Source organism: Corvus moneduloides, chromosome 1, assembly GCF_009650955.1.
Source record: "Corvus moneduloides isolate bCorMon1 chromosome 1, bCorMon1.pri, whole genome shotgun sequence".
NCBI classification, from domain to species: Eukaryota; Metazoa; Chordata; class Aves; order Passeriformes; family Corvidae; genus Corvus; species Corvus moneduloides.
Window position 1 is genome coordinate 36487116 of NC_045476.1, and position 19651 is coordinate 36506766.

The 19651-nt window shown below is 38.4% G+C and overlaps 1 protein-coding gene across 6 annotated transcripts in view; it reads right to left on the reverse strand.

Moving 5' to 3' along the window:
* Positions 1–4699: 4699 nt before the first annotated feature.
* LARS2 (leucyl-tRNA synthetase 2, mitochondrial) overlaps positions 4700–19651 on the reverse strand; it is a 97106-nt gene continuing 82154 nt past the window's right edge. For 5 of the 6 annotated variants that reach the window (XM_032105705.1, XM_032105688.1, XM_032105694.1 and 2 more), the window contains 4 exons: positions 19384–19461; positions 17248–17359; positions 10540–10667; positions 4703–5072 (listed from right to left, as the gene is read on the reverse strand). In XM_032105705.1, the coding sequence (XP_031961596.1) occupies positions 4893–5072; positions 10540–10667; positions 17248–17359; positions 19384–19461 (498 nt within the window). In that variant the 3' untranslated portion in view covers positions 4703–4892. Of the gene's footprint in view, positions 5073–10539; positions 10668–17247; positions 17360–19383; positions 19462–19651 lie in introns of all 6 variants that reach the window. The other variant, XM_032105681.1, reaches the window with a different exon arrangement.

Consider the following 19651-nt stretch of genomic DNA (forward strand, 5'->3'; position numbering starts at 1 on the left):
AGTAGAGAGAACAAATTGGTGTGGCCCAGGCAGATGAGCAGGTAAGGAAAAGTCCTGGATGTTAAATATCGGAGGGTGTTTTTATGAGATTCATGGGACCAAAATCACAGCTTTGGGCCATGTTCACCTGACAGCAAATTCAAGTATCCATTTGATTTTGACTGAGTTTCCATTGTCTCAGGACCAATGCAAAAAAAGGCTGGCAAGTGGAACAAAAGCCATGGGGACTTCTCTCTGCAGTGTTGCTACATCCAGGCAAAAATACTCCCATTCAGAGGCACTAACAACTTATAAACCCAGGAAAACCTGTTCAAACTTTCTTTATACAAAGAACACCAGAGCTGACTTTGTATGGAAGATGGTGCTGGATGGCAACTCCCCAGGGCTTAAAACCAGACCTGAACTTTTCCAACCCAAGGCTTACCTGAGTGAGAGAAGTGCCACGAGTCACAAAGGCTGTGTGTGACTCGAGGCCTCCTGGGCCAGACAGGGTTAGTGCACTGAAGACTGCTTTGTGATACCGGAAAGTCACATTATTCAAGAAAGGGAAAAAAATTCCCACCTTTCCTCCACATGTCAGGCAAGATCTCTTTTATCATCTGGGCTGCAGATGAGAGCTCTGATCCTCTCCCCTCCTGCACAGAGATAATGCTTCAGTTCAGTTCTCCTCCTGCAAGGGCTGGGACATGCTAAAAACTCCCTCTGATCTATTGTGATCAGCTTCATCCTTCTTTGAGACACAAACCCCATTCTCATGAAAAAACCCCCAAACCTAACCACGTTGTAGTTCCAACAACACTTTTTAAGGTCAAAAGGAGACATTACCTAGATCGATAGTACGCGTATTCACCGCTCAGGTTCTGTGGTGACAGACCTGGTTTAATATTGAACACTTGTTCAGCTCAGTCCTTTGATAAAAAATCAGCTGAAATCATAGGAGGAGAGGACTGAGGAAACACGGAAGCAGAAAAAGCATCCAGCAAAGCCAGCATATGTACTCTTCCAAGTGGGTAAATACACATCAATAAAGCCAATCTCTTCTCTGGAAACTGTAGTACGTACTGCAAAACTACAAAAAAACCATCAACCAACCCCAATTCTTTGTTCATTTATAACACGCTTTTAGAAAAATCTCACATACTGCAAACCTCCCTAGGAAGGAACAACCAGCAATGCACTAGTTAACATTCTTTCCAGTGCATGTTGATTGTGAAAGGTTTAGAGAATAGGAATAGCTTTCTGTGAAGCTTTACACAGAAGGAGAGACAAAGAGGAGAGACTGTATGACCTGCCTTATGTGTGGAAATTCTCCCTCCAAAAGAAACAAGCAGGCTTTACAAAGTCAGATCAGAAAATGCCATCATTAACCCGATGTCAGTTCTGGGGCATTACTTTAGTCTGGTAAGAGAGCACACAGATTTTATTTTGCACCAAATCTTCACGTCTGGGTTCTGATAAAGGTCATGGAAATACACATGCTTGTACTGCAATACCCCTGCACAGGGTTTTTTTCAAAGCATAGCTGGGACAAGCTGGGTAGAGATCTATCTTAGCTAGTGACCTAACCTGTAACAGTGTCCTTGAACGTGATACAAAAAGCCCTCCTGCCTTCCTGCAAAGCAGCACGGGTGTGTCCATGTCACCTCAGTTATCACCCATGCCAAATAACATGTTTTTCTACATAGTGGTGTCTTCCAGAACATTTCAGTGCCCCCACCACCCCAGCATCTGAGATCCTTTCTCATGAAATCAATGGCATTGAAAAAGTACTCAGTGACCTTTCAGGACTTTGCCAGTTTTTATTTTCCCAGAATCAATGTTTGAGGGCTGGATTTTTTGAAGTTTAGTCACATGAGCAATTTTGGGGTAGAAAGTGTGGCAATAATTATTTTTTAAATTTGACATTACTTAAAACAGTAATTCAATACAGATTGGATCAGTGCAACAACCAATCTTCTATCCCCTAGAGGGACAGGATGCTGAAAATGCTCCTTCTGTGTCACGGATCTGTTTCTTGGAGCAGCTTGTCCTGGGTCTATCCCACTGGGTTTAGCAAACCTCCCACATCATCTTTGGATCATCACTTAATGCAATAAGGACAGTGGCACCATATCCTTTTTAACGTGTGTGAACACGGTGCAATTTGACTGACTAACCACCAGCACCCTTCCCTCTCACTTCTCAAGTGTCCCCCTCCCAGATTTAGAACTCCAGCACTATTTACCCACTGAGCTCTCCAAGGGGACACAATCTATATGCACCACCTTCAGCATAAAGATGCCTCTCTACCGTGACACAAATAACACCTGCCAAATAAATGAGACTTCTGTGATGAGTTGTTTTACAAAGGTTTAGTAACAGGCTACAGCCTGTATATCATTATCAGTCCCATCTAGGCACAGACTGAACCTGTGAGTCACAATTACTGTAAGACAAATGGTAATTGTGATTCAGAGCAGGTCAACCTTGTAAGAAATGTCAGTGGCTGCCAGGACAACAGCAAAGCTCTGCAGCTGGCACCTCTGCCATCCTTCAAACATACACTTACCAGGGGATTAGGCTCTGTCACACTGTCTGCATCATCTCTCTCACTCACTCTTTCACCACCTTTTTTGTATCCTCTAGACCACACTGAATTACAACTTACTGTAAACACACTGGCAGGACTTCTGACCTTACACTTTTTGTGAGTCTGCTGCTCACTACCTTTCCTTTTTTAGCCTGTAGAAATCCATTCCTTATTTTGATTTTTGCCTGAATCACCAAGTGACATCTACAATTCACTTCCTCAGGCAAGAGCAAATACCCTCAAGTGCTAACAGCAATAAACACTGTGGGCTGCGGCCCGGCCCTGCAGTGACTGCAGCTTTTGTTTAAAGGCACCACAGGGTTGCTGAGCTTACAGCATTTTTCTTCATCCTTGTAAATTTAAAAAGTTTTTATTTACATCAAACACGCCACCTTTCCCCCAAAGAAAAACTCTGTTAAAATGGTTCCACAGGGTGTGTTAAACCTTTTATATAAATTTTAAAAAACCCCAAAAAACAGGACAGTGCTGCACCACAGATTTTACTTTAAAGGATCTCTTTCACAGTCCTTCTAGGGGCTTCTGAACAGGAGTTTTATGAATTTATAACAACATATATGTCAAGCAGACACTGGAATTCAAATTATTTTAACTCCAACTAAAGGCCTGTGTTTGAATGTCTGAATGCATTCCTTTGTGGCTCAGATTTCTGGAGTCGTATAACTGCAAAGACCGTATCTTCATTATAAATATTCCATTTCTTAGTCATTCTGGTGTCAAAGGACTGCTGGAGAGAAAATCTGCATAAGTGTGGTCCAGAAGGAAGCAGAAATCAGAAGAGTTTTGTTGCAGAGGTAGGGATGTGTAAAGTCAAACATGCTTGCTAAGCCTGACATCTCTGTTACGCATCTGGATATTTGGTACCAAAAATGCATAAATCCAAAATGAATATTGGCATTGCTCAGCTAGTGCCCACATGGCAACATGATCTGTCTTGGGCCTAGTTACTGAGGATCTATGAGACTTATTTACTGTTACGTGGGTATTTTTCTTGGTTTCCTTTCAATCCAGTACAGAGTCTGGATGCCTGCTGGGCTGGAGGGTTACTGCAGACCTCTGTATTTGCCTCGCTGGTTGTTACTGCTGATTTCTTAACTGTCCAAATGGCTCACAAATGGCTGGCTTATTGGACTAGTTACTTGAATGACTGTTAAAGACAAAACATTCTTTCACAATGAACCCTGCAATTGTCTCCTTGGAAATTCTTTTTCAAGCATTTGCTGAGTACAATATTTCCATGTGGATATATCAGGAATGCAGTGTACAAACAACCTGGTTGGAATCGGGCATGAGAATACCTTTATGTTTTAAGAATGTCTGATTGATTTTTAGAAACATGATGGCTGTTTTCACTTAACACCTCAAAAAAAAAAAAAAAAAAAAAGGAAAGAATTTCAATGCAAGTTTTACAATCTAGGCACTACAAGATCCAGCAGAGGCAAAAAGCACCCTGTTTGCCTTCCCCACTGCTGCTTTTCTAGCAGCTGACTGATCCCTCTCTTGAATGCCCTGAAATTCTCTGAGATGGCTCATGCATAGGAAGCAACTTCCATCCTGTTCCATGCAGAAGCAACCATCAGCACTTTGCTAAAGTTGCACCTCTCATGCATGTGCCAACACAAATATATCAGCTAGGAAGGAGAACCCTGGCTAAGGCAGGGCTTGGCTAAATAACCTAACCTTTTTCTTGGCTTGGTTCTGAAATTTATGTGAAATATATCAAACCACCCCATTCTGGCGACCATTCTGGCTACCTGCTCTACCCAAGGCCATTGGTCAGTGCAAAGAAATTATTTTTTTACATTAATACTCTGTAGTGTTTTGTAGCATTTTCTTAAAACTTTAGATGTTAGTTAATGGTAGGGTACCCAAACATGAGATACAGGGAGCAAAGCACACCTAACATTTGGGGTAGCACTTACTCAGGGCAGTCATTTAGTCCTGGAATCACATTTATGCATCTGCATTTAGCCAAGCCAACTTTCCAACAGGATATATTCCTGAGGCTGACACTAAGCCCCATGCACCTTCTGTCACCTACATTCTGTTACAATTGTTTAGCTCCTCTATGCTTCCATCTCATTCTCCCAAAGAACATGGACAAACAGCATCTTACCATGACTCAATAAGAAACTTTAATTCTGCACATTTCTCTGCATTGAAAGGAAGATTCAGCAGCAACCTGATTTTAATAAGATTTCTTTCACACCTTTACATGACTGTGAAATAACCATAACTGGTGTTTTTGCACTGGTTTCCACCTCAAAAGATTCCAGTTCCCTTTTACAACCTAGCAGAGCCTTTACTATTCTTGCACTAAGAAGTTGATAAGGGCAGTTCTGGGAGACAGAAAGGCCTTTTTAATGGCTCGTCCCTGGAGATGCTTGACTCCAAGTTCACTTTGAAGAACTAGCTCGTGGACTTCTTCAAAATTGCGGGCTGCTTGCTGAGGCACAAAAACTTTGCCACAAGCTTTGTTATTGATCTGAAAAAGAGACATGAAAGCAAGAAAAAACAGCAGTTACTAGACTGTTTCCTACAATTTCATTTCTTCTATCCAATCCATCTTGTTACAAAAGGAAAGGAAAAAAGTGGAATAAAATCTCCTTTCTCCAAACTCACACTTTCTAAGTAGAGGATAAAATTCTTCCTATTTCCTGTCCATCTACCATAAGATAAAACTCTGACTCGTGATACTCAAAAAAAAATTTGAAGAAGTGGCCACAGGAAGTCTCAGTTTTGAAGACAGCAAGCAGCACGTGACTGTGCAATGCAGAGATCCTTTAAGTTTAAAAACGTGACAGTCACACGAGCTGCATAAAATGGTTTGTCCAGTGGGAATCTTGGTTTGTACAAACTTCTGGGCAGCAATTTGGATTCTTTACAGCTAAGCAATGTCTTGCAGCGATTCAAATGGAAGATTTATTATTTTTAGAAAAACAGGCTTTAACTTAGTGTATGTTGCACTCATTGTTATATGCTGCACTCAAACCATGGCTCATTAATCCAACACTGACCACAAAGACGTCAACTACACACTAAGTAACATTTTCCTGTGTGTGGCTGGTTTTCAGAGCAGCTTCCACGCTGGTTTTGCTTCAGTGGGGCAGAATCATGTAAGTAAAAATGAGTAAGTCCTTTGGTGGGAATCACCTTAATTTATAAAATGGTTTTATAAATCCTTTCCGTCATCCAATGAGAGTAGATAATGGACACAGAATACAGAGCCTGAGTACCTTTCTGGAGCTGGTATAAACTTAATTATTACAAAAGCTTTCAGATTTATATGGACTATTTTCAGTGGCTAATGAGAAGACTGTCAATCACACGTTTTGGAAAATGAAATAATTTGAATTTTTAAATGCAGTTAATCACATTACTTGCATAATAATCTGGTGTAGGTACTGCAGATCTCTGACCCCTAAGGATCATTTCAAAGAGATTTCAATCTTCTAAATTGTAGAATTCTAAATTCTACATTGCTTCATGGAGTTTGGACATAAAAATGTACATGACTTGGCTTTCACCTGGATTTTATCCAGAATGTCTGTATGCAACATATGACAAATGAGAAAGACCTAGTTCACTTACCTAGTATGTATTTTATTTGTATTTTATTTTATTGAAAATAAACTAATTTGTGCAATTCGCTGAGAGAGGAAGTTGGGACAGATTTTTAAGGAACAAGATGAAGTCTCAAATGCAGCAAGGATTGGCCACTTCTGTTTTTTGACTAGTCTTGACAAGAATTGGCAGTGACAATGTCAGTAGGTTTTTAACTACTCTTACATGCATCCATAATGCGGCATCATAAAAGGCTGTCTGTGTAAAACTTTGCCTTTAGCACCTGGTGTAAAGTAAAGTCCTTGAAAAACACATAGGAGTTAATTTTTAAAGCTTTTATGAAAAATAAATACAATCAGTTCTTTTTGACAGGACACTTCAGAGAAGAAATGCATTCCACAGGAAAAAGAAAACAGTAAAATCCAAACAGATACAGTTTTAGTGGGAATATAAAGCAACCTTCTCAGCTTGCTGCTAGGACACGCAGACTGCAGTTCAAAGCTATGCCTGCCTAGTTAAAATGTCATTCACTGTCCTCCATCATGCAAATGAATATGTCCCAGTGGATGGATGTTGGCAGGGGGAAATTTTCCACAACTAGCCTATTTGGTGCTGTTCTCGACAGAAAAGCCAAGCAGTCTAAATCAACTTGGTAAATAAATGACTGCTAGCAGTTGTGTTTTCCTAGAAAGGTTGAGAAGCCTGGGCGACCTGGCACTGTGTACCTTCCCACAGCACATCTCCACCTTCCCACAGCATGTCTCCTGATCTTCCCACACTACGCTCTGAGCTGGGACCAAAACTCCCATCAAACAGCAGATTGGTTATGGTTTCACCACGTTTGAGCATTGGCTTTCATTATGTTATATTATATCATGAAGCATTTTAACACTATTCTTAAAACAGGCAGCTGCAGATTTAATCACATGCTGTGTGTAACAAGCATTCTATTCACATATCCTTTTAGTCCAGGGCTTAGGTCCTCAGCAGGACAAATGCCTTCTGCTATTCCTCCATCTCTCTCTCTTTATCTCACTAGACCAGCATAACCCTTGGCACTTGCAGGTAAAAGTGCCAGCACAAGAAAATTGGGTGCTGGCAGCCTTGTTTCTCTGAAAAACCATGGCAAACTGCAAGAGGAGAAATACACAAGTCTTGGGTCCTTTCTCCCCCAAGGGAGGAAGCAGTTGCTTTTCTCTTTTCTTCTTTTCCCTCATTTCCCCTTTTTTTTTTATTTTTGATTTGACATTCTACACTATTCCAGATCTACAGGGAGCTGGTGGTAACTACAGAGGTTACAAAAGTTGAAATGAAATCACAACAGACTGAAAAATAAGCACCTTGAGGCTGCAGAGAGGAATTTTTAATTCAACTCAAATATTTTTTTACTATTGATGCATAATCCTTCTGAGAAGGCAAAAAGAAAATAAATATCTGAGAACTGTTAGGCCTCCCTCATACGCCAAAGCAAGAAAAATGACACCAACTTTTTTTTTTATTTATAAAAACATCAGTTATAAGACCACATCTGCTAACAGTTCTGCACCACCTAGAAAATGTGAGAAATGCTAGTCAGAAATTGTGCTCATAGGATGAAAGGCACACTACATTCAGGTCAGATTTTTCAGAGCATTAATAATATACAGTATTATTAAAAATACTCAATTTTGCAATAACATTTAGAGTAACAGATACTGTGCATATCCAGTGAATTTAAATGTCTTTCTTGTAGGCAATCTATATTGTTTCAGCCAAGGATGCAGTGAGTTTGTTGCTTTTGTTGCTTTGGGTTAAATATGGAAAGACATAACTCCAGCACAGACAGGAAATAATGAAGTATTTTGTGTGAAGAGAAATAAACCCAGAATGTCTCAGCAGACAAATCCCTGGCAGCCTGAGGCAGTTTGATGGCTTGAGAAGAATAGGGTTGTGGCCCAAAGACTTGGTTTGACTGTACAGCCTTGTGAAGAGACACTGACTCTTTGCAACTAACCAATTCCTCAGTATTGCGAGTGTTTCTTCGTTTAATGAGGGCAATTTATTTTTGCAGCCATACAAAAACCTACAGTGTCCACAAGACTTCCCACATTCCCTGCACATTCACATTCCCTGCTTCCCCATATTTCCCTTTTGCCCTACTCTTACAGTAGAAAGCCAGGCACACACTGTAGGCACTATTGCTAAGAATTATTCCCAGTTCAAAAAAGCAATTTGTCTCTCTGGTCTTCCAGTCACTTGCTTTCTCAGAAGTAAGGTGTTTACATACATCATATTCTTCCATGAATATATGACTGAGAACCCAGGGGTTGTTTTTTTCTCTCATTATAACAAGACTGTTACACAAGGCTATGGCTTTGACAAAGTCAACCAGGAAAAGAAACAAAAATAATTTTCATAGTGGCTATAGATAGCAGAATTATTTTTTTTTCTTGTTTCTTGTTTTTTGAGAAGGAATATTTCATGTCAGCAGAAAATGAAATGTTTAGGCATTGTCAGTGAAATGTTTAGGCATTTTCATGTTTGGTTGTGTAGTCTTAAAAACATTGTGTCCAGAGTTTTCCCCGTGTTGCTGAAGTTGTTAATTCAAAGATAAATTTAATAACATGTTTGCTTTAACCACAACTGCAAAGACGTTTCTATAATTACACAATTTCTCATTCAAGACTTCCTTTATAAACTGAACACTGGAATTCAAGATGTTTGCTAGCTGTGCTTGGAGGTGAAGGCTTATTTTGAGCTTGAGAGAACCGACCATACCTCAGTGAAGATTTTTACTGTTATAACTAAATGCTTGTCACTTAAAGAAAGAAAGAGAGGGCAAGAAAGAGGGAAAAAGCAATTCATCCACAGTGACTATTAGATGAAGTCTTTTATTAACCCCAGCTGGCAACTGAGTCCTTCTCTTTGGTTAGGGAAAAGATGATAATTGAAAATTTCCTTCAAAAAGACATACTCCCTGGTCTCTGTTAAGGGTATATGTTTAATGTTCAAAAAATTAGTGTTTTAATAGTGTTTCTCATTCTGTTCAAATAAATTGACTGAGAGATTTGGCAAGATATGAAATTAGTTGCAAAGATACTTTGATTAAGGAAATCTATAGCAACATGGCTTCCCCTAAATTCAACCATTCTCTCTCCTCCTCAAAAAACTCAGCTCAACAAAAACAACCCAATTGCTTTGCTCCCTCTCCCAAAGGGGTGAACAGAAAAAAATACAACCAAAATGCATTGGCTCTGTTTCTTTTACACACACAGAACATGAAGTTTTACATGACCAAATGACATTTCTTCTACAGGCTCCATTTCATTCAATGTCCAGAAACACAGAAACTGTTTAAGTTGAAGTGTTTAATTTAATTTAGAACATTAAAGTTTAGAATGTTTGCATTAAAGATTGTCCTTTGGGGAACAGTGAAAAAGGCAGGAGTCCTGCAGATCTAGCAGTATGCAACTACATTAATTACAGACTATCACAATGCCTGAGCATGAAGAACTTGAGGTGGACCAGGAGTCAGTCAGTGGAAGAGCTGAAACACTGCTCAGGGATCCCATGCATTCGGCTCCAGGCATTCATTCCCTCTGTGCCCTGCAGTGGCACTTGCTGCTACTGTGTCCTATCTAATGACTAAGCTTTATGATGCCTGGGAGCATCCTGAACACATGCTAGTTAACCAGAGCCATAGGAAAGAAGGCAGTAAACTACACCATGCACATGCACATGTTGGAAAATTGCAGGTTAACTAAATGTAGTTACACATTCACTCTCCCACTGAACAGCCAGCTCTTTCCCTAGGCCACAAAGGCGTTAGAGCTCAAAGAGGACTTGGAAGTTACAACACTTCCAAAGATAGCTGGTTTTCTCAACCCCATTCCTGCAAATACACTCTCCTGACATGTGCCAGAAATTCAGTCCAAGGCAGATGGGAAACATCATTTGGCAAAAATCACTACTTAACCCAGCTTATGATTGGTTCTGTTAGGGAGCCAGAGCACTACTGGTACCACAAGAAATATCACCTAATTATACATTTTATACAGGGCTGAGTTAATAAATGCACTACCAGGCACAAAATCTAGGCCTGTATTTTGATCATAGTTTTGACTGTATCATCCTTGCCCATAGCTATTCACTGGTCAGATCTCCACAGGTACTAATATGTAGTCACTCTGAAAGGTTTATATTTAGGGCATCTCTCTTCCAGACTTGCTACATTTTTTTGTTTAGGAAACCACTTTAATTACTCAGCACAACTGGAATTGTAGCTTCTATTTTGAACTTTCACTGAGCCATCTACTAAGGGAACTTCCACAAGAGCAGAAATTCCATCATCCTCTGGGCTCATAACACATTACTTGGCCACTACTGAAAATAAATCAAAATGCTCTTACCAGGACAGACATCTCCACAACATCTGATGGCTGAAGGTACTCTGGGTCTACTTTGGGCCAGGACTGATGCAGAACATCAACATCCCAGTGATGATGAATACAAAGTTTATTCTGCATATGTGCCAAACCTGGAAAACAAAACCAGTAAAAACTCATCTGTACTGTAACCAGAACATTTGGTCTTTGGAATTTGTTTGACAAATTAGATCAGGATAAAGTTGACTTTAAAAGCAAGTGCCACAGGAGGAAATAACATTGTTTAGATTACCATACAACACACTGTAAACAGAAAGATACACATCTTTGAATCATTTGTTTTATACCATGTGTAAGGATATTAACAATGTGGGCACACTGTAGATTTAAATTAACACTCCATAACTTTGCCAAGAGCACAGAAGACCACTGCTTATTATTTTAAATTGTAATACTGCAACACAAGCTGACCTCTGCTTCTAGAAGCCAATCATAATACTGCATTTATTTTCAGTAACGCCACCAGTTTGATTAAAATTTTACTAACTGAGAATGATGAACAATTGTGGCTCATTATTTTACCACCTGTAATATCTGGGTAGTTTCTAAATTTGCAAGTCAATCTACTTGCAAGATTTCCTCTGTTTTGTGAAGTATATTTTCTCACAAATTAAAGGTGATACAAAGGAATGCCTTGCGCAGCTTGCTCTCCTTCTTACAATTTTTACATTCTGAAATATTTTATCCTTTTATTTCATTTTTAAAAATTTCTAAAATGTGTATAAATGATCTCCTTTTATTAAACCAGCTATGGTCTTCCCAAGATAATTCATTCCTGATTTGTTTAAGTAATAGGAGAATAGGATGCAAGTCATTCTGAAGCTGCATTCTGTAACTGCATAAAAAGCTTCTGAGTGGGATTTATGTTGCTGTTTACTGCAGCTGTATGACAAAATACAAAGATTTCATTTAACAAGATGCTGTCAAATATGATCCATATTGATGATGATTGCTCTTGCGATTCTCACAGAGCGGGGGGATTTTTAAATTAAAAGCATTCTCTGTGTATGAATATGAACACATACTAAAACTTTTAACAAGCGCATGCTTCATTCAGAACTGCAAAGTGTATGTGAAATCTCATCTGGTTTAGGGAAACTCCTGCAAAAGCATAAAGAAAACCCATCAACACGAGATTCACTGGTGAGACTGAGGCACTGAAGCTGTTCAAAACATAGCACGACAGCAGCCATAGGCGCAAACCCCACCCATGCACAGTGCATACATCAATTCAGCTCGCTGGATTGTTTAGACTCATACGGGGAGTAACAGCAAACAGGGACATAAAGAGCATGCAACTTCCTCCAGAAAAATCCACCACATTTTTCTCAGTGCTTTTTCAGACAAAGTGCTTTGGTAAAATGACACACAGCGATGCTATTTGCTGAATGACTCAGAAAGGGGCAGCGGGGAGGACCGATGGGAGCTATTTCTAATGGCAAGCAAGAACATGCACATTTCCTAATGACAACAACTATTTATTAGGTAAAAAATTTATTAAAACACTTCAGTGGCTCTGATTTTGTGTATTCTTTTTCTTTTGCAGCAGTAGAGCAAAAGATAGGAACTCAAGCAGAAAAAAATCTTCATATTGATGATTCATTATCACACTGACTGCAAAGACAACAGCTGTTAGATTCTTTCCTTTTTGGCTTTTGAACATCCAGATGAGCTCATTTCTTTCCAACTGATCACATGCCTTGTGGCAGAAGCATGCATGCTGGCCACTCCTTATTTTCCTGTTGAAGAGAATTCTTCAAACTATTTAAAACTCACTTTCTGATATAAGAGGTTCTATGTACAAAAGCAAAACCAGGGTCACTTTTACTTCCTGTGGAGGCTGTCAGTCTGAATAAACCTAGTAATAAAAAAATAATTAAAATGTATTCTGAAGAAAAGTGTGAGTAAGCCCAGTGTCAATCTTTTGGTTCATTTTCTTGCTACAAAATGAGCTATGAGCTCATCCATAGAAAAAGAGAAGTAGAAAAGTCAACAGAACTAGTTTGAGAAAAAAGTTTGACAGGAAACCAAAATGAAGGTTTTAGTTAAGTTGCCTGTTTGGCTTCCTGCCATAATTCACATTTTGTAAGCTGTAGAACACAGAAAACATAATGATTTGGTTTGTATTTTCAAAATTCAACACACTAAACCAGAAACTTCATCCACAATGGTGATGGTCCACTTGTGAAAACCTAGACAGAACCCTTCTCCAGCCTTCCCACTTGATTCTGAGACACTAGAAAAAAGCACTGTTTGAGACATTAAAAATGGACCATTTCTGAAACTTTGATTGTGAAAATACAAAAAGCCTATTTCATTGTCTTACTGTACTTGAAAGTGCCTAGTGAAGTGCATTTTACGAAGTGGTGTGCATTTTGCATCATATCTTTTGATGTATTTTGCTTTTATGGATATAGATTCTCTTACAGATGCAGGACAGAAAGCTGAGTACATTTTTACTTACTGTAAGCTGTTTACTTTTATCTACCCGTCTGTATAGGACAGATCAAAGACAGTACTTGTGCTCAGTTTTTGATCAGGGCTCAGCAAGCCCTGATCTTGCTATTGGATCTGCTTCAGCTGACTTCTACAGACTAGCAGGCTAATACTAGAGCAAGGTTTCCCCTACCAGTAACTCACAGCATTGGAACCCAATTTAAAACACCAAGTTAAATGACTACTGTATTACTGTAAATTAGCAAGTTGAGAGAAAGAGGGGACAGGACCAGTCTAACAACTTTTCAGCTCAGGGCAACGTTTTACTAGCATTACAGGAGTATTTCATAAGCATACTATTTCCCCATAGGTGCTATTTGACAGAGAAGAGCAGATTCTCATTTTAAAGAGATTTAAGAAGGAAGACGTGGGAGCAATGGTGTATCAGCAAGGTGTTAGGACAGCAAGGTAACTTTAGTCTTATAGAAAAAAAGTACTGGAAACAATTATCTGTAAAATTCCAGTAATTGTGCAGCTACTTGGACACAAAATTATGTAGACCAGAGGAAAAGTTGTGATTATGAAGTAAATTGAGAAAGAGCTGGCTTGGGACAAGCCCTGGAACGGCGAGGTTAAAGCAGAAAAGGGAAGGAAGATGGAAGTCTTAGTGGGTGATAAAAGGAAGCTAATGAAAGCATTTGAAACAACGGCAGTATCAGAGTTTAGGACCAGGCATTTTCTAACAAAAAATGTTAAGAAGATCAGAGGGGGAAGTATAAGATGACTGTGAGGGTGAATATCCAAATACTGCTAATTTTTTGATTTAGCTAAATTGAAACAATAGAAATCTGTGTTAAGTAAAATCCACCACACTAGCAGACAAAGCAGAAAAAATTTTTAAAAAGCTCAGATAAGGAGTGTATAAGGGCAAGTGGAGAGACATTTTGGGTGAGTATCTACTCGCTTGTGCAGTCTCTTTCTGGCAGTGCTACCATGTTACTTTGTTCTTGATATGCTTTTTACTATTTAATGAATCTCCCTATTTGACAGATTCAGGCAAGTTACATATCTGAAATACCTTTCTGCAGCTCAGGAAGAATATGTCTGTCAGTCATAAGTGAAACAGTCTGCAATCTCACAGAATGGTAACAGCTATTTCCAGACAGCTCTGTGAAAAGCTGTATTACACCACTAGTACAGGACTACAGAACTAAGTTGTGAAAAGCCTGGGTTACTGTAAGCTAACTCTAGGATGTGCTTGCAACCCAGCAAACTCCACACAAATCCTTTTAACCTTCTTAAAACAATCTGTCTTCCTCCATTTGAAAGACTTGCTTTCCTTCCTTTTAGGTTACTACTCTCGGAGAAAAAAAAAAAAAATTTAAACTCCAAATCATGTTTCTTCTTGGATTTGTGAAGGGGGATTTCTACATTCAGATTTTCAGTTAAAATCTGCAACGTTAATTAGTTTTTCCTCAACCCCATTCTTTACAGAAGCCTTCTTGAGCAAGGGCTGAATTTAGATAAATTCTTGCAAAAGAGCAATTGTAGTGACAGTTAAAATATTGCTAAGACAATGATACCATTAAAAATTCCAAAAATTATGTTTAATTTCAGTATCTCCTAAGATGTGTTTATCAAAGGTATACCTATCTTTCATGTGCCATCTCTAATAAAAATTTAACAAGTCACAATAAGCAGTTTCATATCCTTGTCTGAACAGCAAAACACTGTACTACTACAAACAAACTAAAAAAAAAGCCTCAAATAGTGTCTGTATATTCCTTAGATACAAGGTTTCAGGAAGGAAACTGATTTCCTCATCCTGTTAGTGTTCATAAACTGCCAAGATATCAGCCGGATGAACTCTTCCCATACTGAGAGGCTATGGTTGCTTTTTATGTTATTGAGCGATAAACCAGTGCATTCACTGCACAATTAACACCATTAGGCTGACACACCAAAATACCAAAAACTGTTCCTCCTCTAAGGCAGGAGAAAGAACTTCACACACAAAGTATCATGGATTGCTATTGTTCAGCTGCTGAAAGGTGAGGGACTTACAGAACAGCATTCAAGCAGCTTCCAACAAAGAGTGGGGTCCACTGCTATAGGTGCAATTTATAGAACTAACAATATACAAACTCCTTTTCCTGACTAATTTACGAAAGAGGAAGCAGCATTATCCCAACATTTAGATGCAAAGCCAAGGTACAAAAGGAGAGACTTATTCTCTCTCTGTATGGAGAACTAAAGCACAGAGAAAACTAAAGAGAGTATTTAGAAACCCTAATTTTCATATTGAAATTATTTAAAATAATAAAGCATCATCACCTATACAAAGTTTAAGAAATTGGTTACATCAGAAGAGCAACATGACTTGGTGGAACCAGAGTGCAATTCAAAACTTGGGGAATCTTTAATATGAAATCCCAGTCCCAGGACAGAACTGCTAGATGTTGGCTATTTCCAAATAATGCAGTCTTCTTACCACAATGCAGCAGTTAAATGTACGTACATTCTCCTGATAAGATTAATAACTTCAGTATAAGGCAATGATCACCATGCTAAAAGATACTGCCATTTCCAAATTTAGTAATAAAATTCTTCAGGCAATAATCAACACACAATGATTTTTTTATGATTGCTGCACTGAATTACAATGCACATGTCCTTGGACCACACAAGTAATATTTTATCTTTAAATGCAGACAGAGGCTAAGGACAATGCAGTTCCAATTTTCATATGCTTCCTTTTCATTCTTACATCAGAGGGAGATCCAGAAAATGTTTATCATTTTCATTCTCCAGTGATTTTAGTAGCAAGAAAAGACTTCCTTATCTAACATTCAAAATGCTACAGGATTAAGCTTTATGTCTGACAAGTTGTTAATTAAGATACCCTAGTGCTCTTTGTCATTTTATCAACCATAGTTGATAATTCTGTATTTCCTAACATATATTAGAATTCCAAGTTCAGAAGGCACTGTATGTATAAGTAATTACCTAGGATCTCTTCTGCCTCCATCTGCTACTGTGGAAGATAGTCATGCTAATTACTTTTCTTCAGTATTCTTTTAATTAGATGGCATGTCATAGTAAAAGACCAGATGGATCATGTCTGATGCCACCTTTTATTCCAGACATATTCTTAGTATTCTACTAAGACATTTTAAAATCACTGGAAACGAAAACACATGCAAAAAACCTATCCCACTCTCCCCACCGAATCATCTTGTTTCTATAGGCTCTGCCTCTTTCTTACTGCTTTGAACAAGAGCAGTCTTTCCTTGGCAATTAACATTACAGGGCCATGCACAATATTGAAATATAATCAGATTAGTAGCACTGCTCTGCAAACACTTGAATGTGTAATGTTTTTTGGGATGACCGTTGAAAATAAACCCATTAAAACAGCATCCAAAAGCTAACATTAGGTCCAAAACCACACAGCAGTTTGTGGCCAGCCACAATGCAGAATATATTTCTATCTTCCCATGTGCATCTTAGGACTGTTCCCAATAAACCTTAAAATCAGCTGCTGAACTCTGGCATGCATATCCCTTATTTCACAGGCTTTAACTGTATCAGCACCATGCAACTTAGCCCATTTGGTATTCAGACCTGTACAACTGTGACAGGTCTTAAAAAAGATATCCTATCTACCATTCCCATTCTCCATGGCAGGTTAATTTACAGCATAGTGTCCCTCAGTCTCTGGAGGATTCTAAAAGAGTAGGATTTTTACTGAACACTCCTTTAGTCCTTTTAGTATCCAGCCCTCTGATATGGTTCTCTTTGCCTGAATTCCTGAAAGAAAATACCTGTGACTCTGAAACAGTTATTTGAAAAAGACTCTGAAAATGTTATTTGAAAAAGGGCTGTTTCTGTCCTGGTGTTCAGCTCTTAATAATGCCATCCATATTCATCCATATTCAGGAGCAGTTAGCAGCTGACATATGAATTCCTCATGCAAGTACTGTCTTGAATTTTTCTTCTTTCTCCCTTTCTCTGCCTACTTTCAAGAAATCCACATCTGTATTCAAGGAAAAAGAAACCAAAGGGAGAAAAGAGATGTGGGAATGCCACAAGGTTCAAGTTTGTTTAACAATTATGACAGAAGGTGACAAGCTAGATGAAGAATTCAGAGATAAGTGACACATGTACTGAGTGAGAGATATTTTTGCAAATTTCTTGTCCTTTTTCCTGGAACATCTATATAAAGTTTATAAATACCTTTCCACATCTCTGATGCAATGTGGGGAGCCATAGGTGCAACCATAATGCAGAGTGAAGCCAAAGCATCTTCAAATTCTGTGCTGTGGAGAACAAGAGGCTGAGGAGCTTGCTGAGCGAAAAGACAAAGAAAAAGAAACAAACTATTAACATTCTGAGGTGGGGGGAAAGTAGTTTAATTAAGAAGAAAATGTAGTAATAAAACCTAAAATCAATGTCTATGCTAAGGAGAGCATAATTTCACAATAAATTGGAAACTTATGAAAATGGAGAATTAAAATCACAACTCTTGGTCACAGAGTGCTCTCTAACATTTAGAAGCTAATCCTAAAGTGGCTGATGGTCCTTGGGGTTCTGCTCTAGCATAGAACTCTGAACACACACTCATGTGGAGAAGAGTGGCCCTCAAAATCATTTTGAGTGCTGCCTTTTCTAGAAGTGCAATCTTAGGCAAAACCAGAGCTGAGAAGAGGTGAAGCACTTGTTTATGACAGTCAAACTGTGCTGAATGCAACACAGGTTTTGTTCGGACAAGGTTCAATTGCACAGGATCACTGAGTGGTAAAAGTAAAGCTGAATTTAGCGAGAAAGTGAAGGTTTTAGAGCTGAAGGAAGCTTTGGGAATGAAAGGACAGCAAAGTCTTCTACAGTTTGATGTTCTCATTATTTTAGTAAAGTGTCTGGCTTCTTTAGTATAGAAAATGTTCAATTTCTGGCAAAAGGTACTTGACTGACAAAATTTGAACTTAATTTCTCCATTTAACTTAACTTACAGAAAACTTAAAAGAAAAGATACAGCACTAAAAGTAATCAGAGGAACTTTTTCTTTCTTTGTCTGTGTAAGAGATTACACCCCAAGGTAAATTCAGTTGCTGCAATTATTTTGTAATCTATCCCTCTAATGAAACAGCACAAAAAAATGTCAGTACATGTCAGCTTATGAGAATTACTTGATGTGATGAACACACATTGTCATCAACTAGAAAATTGTCCAAAACCAGTGATTTGCTTGACCGCAAATGTTGTCAGAGGGCATCTTCTTATCACTTACAGTGATAAGCAAACTATATTTGGGTAAGTTTTAGTAACTACTACCTGCTTTCAATGTTTAATCCTTGCCCACCTTTCCACTTTCTCCTTTCAATTGGGAGCAAAAGAGGAAGTGTCAGCATTCTAGGCGGAAACTTGTTCTTCAAAGATACTGCACTGACTTCTTTGCTCAAGAAATACATCAGTGTTCAAGTCTCTGGCTGTCTGTAGGACACTGAGTTTTACTTTTTTTTAACGCTCATTCCACCTTCCATTAGCCCCAAATGCCTATGAGTCATTGAGTTGGAGATAAAGAACGGTGTGTTACCTTCGCAACATCACGCAGGATCCCAGACTTAAGTTGTTTCAATACAGTATCCATGCAAAACCTACTTAACTTTTTGTTAAATTCCTTGATTTTGCCAATAAGCTCCTTGGAATCCATAAGGTATAAAATGGTATTTCAACAAAGAAGTTGAAACTTTCAAAATTGTATTTCATTTCTGGTCTATATCAGGTTACCATTATATGCCTGAAGGATTGCTCAACCAGATCTAAGAGTAGTAACAAAAATAATGATAATAGTTTATTATATTTCATCTATCACCACTGGCTAATAAACAACATAATCTAAATAAAAAATCTTAAAACTTAAGTTCAGCAGTGTAAGCTGTCATTGAGGATTGACTATGTGTGATTTTCCTTGCAAAGAATAACCCTTTTTATATCAGAATGTTTGGTAACTCTAAAATGTACTACTATACCTAGCTACCTACGCAACTTGGCTAAAATCAAGAGAACAAAGAACAGAACTAAACAAAATGTATCCTCTTGAAATTACAGGATGCAGACATAAACATCAGAATCTAGTGGATCTAATACCATCAAGCTCCTCCTGCAAAACTGTTTATATTTCAGGGTTACAGTGATACTAGAACATGCTGCATTTGAACTGAGTAACTCAACTAGGCTCTTGACTTAGTAACACTGTTTATGAAGTTAATGACTTACAGACAGCTGGAGCTATAGCTCAGGCAGCTACTGCTTCGTGTAAAGACCGACAGGAAGGCTGAGAGAAAAATACCTTAATTAATATCACATACTTACATGGAGTACATTTGTGAGGCTCATCAATCGGGAAATAGCTGCATTGAACAAATGATCCTTTGTGAAGTACTCAGTTACCTTGTATTAGAAGAAAAGGTCTGTCATTAATTACTTAAAATTCTCAAACTTGGAATACTGGGTTTTTAAATGAAAAACATAACTGATAATCAATTTCAATTTGTGAAATACATGCATCTTACCTCTTCCGTGAAAATCATTTTGGTATGCAAACACATCATATGTGCAATCATATGTGTGTATGGGAAAA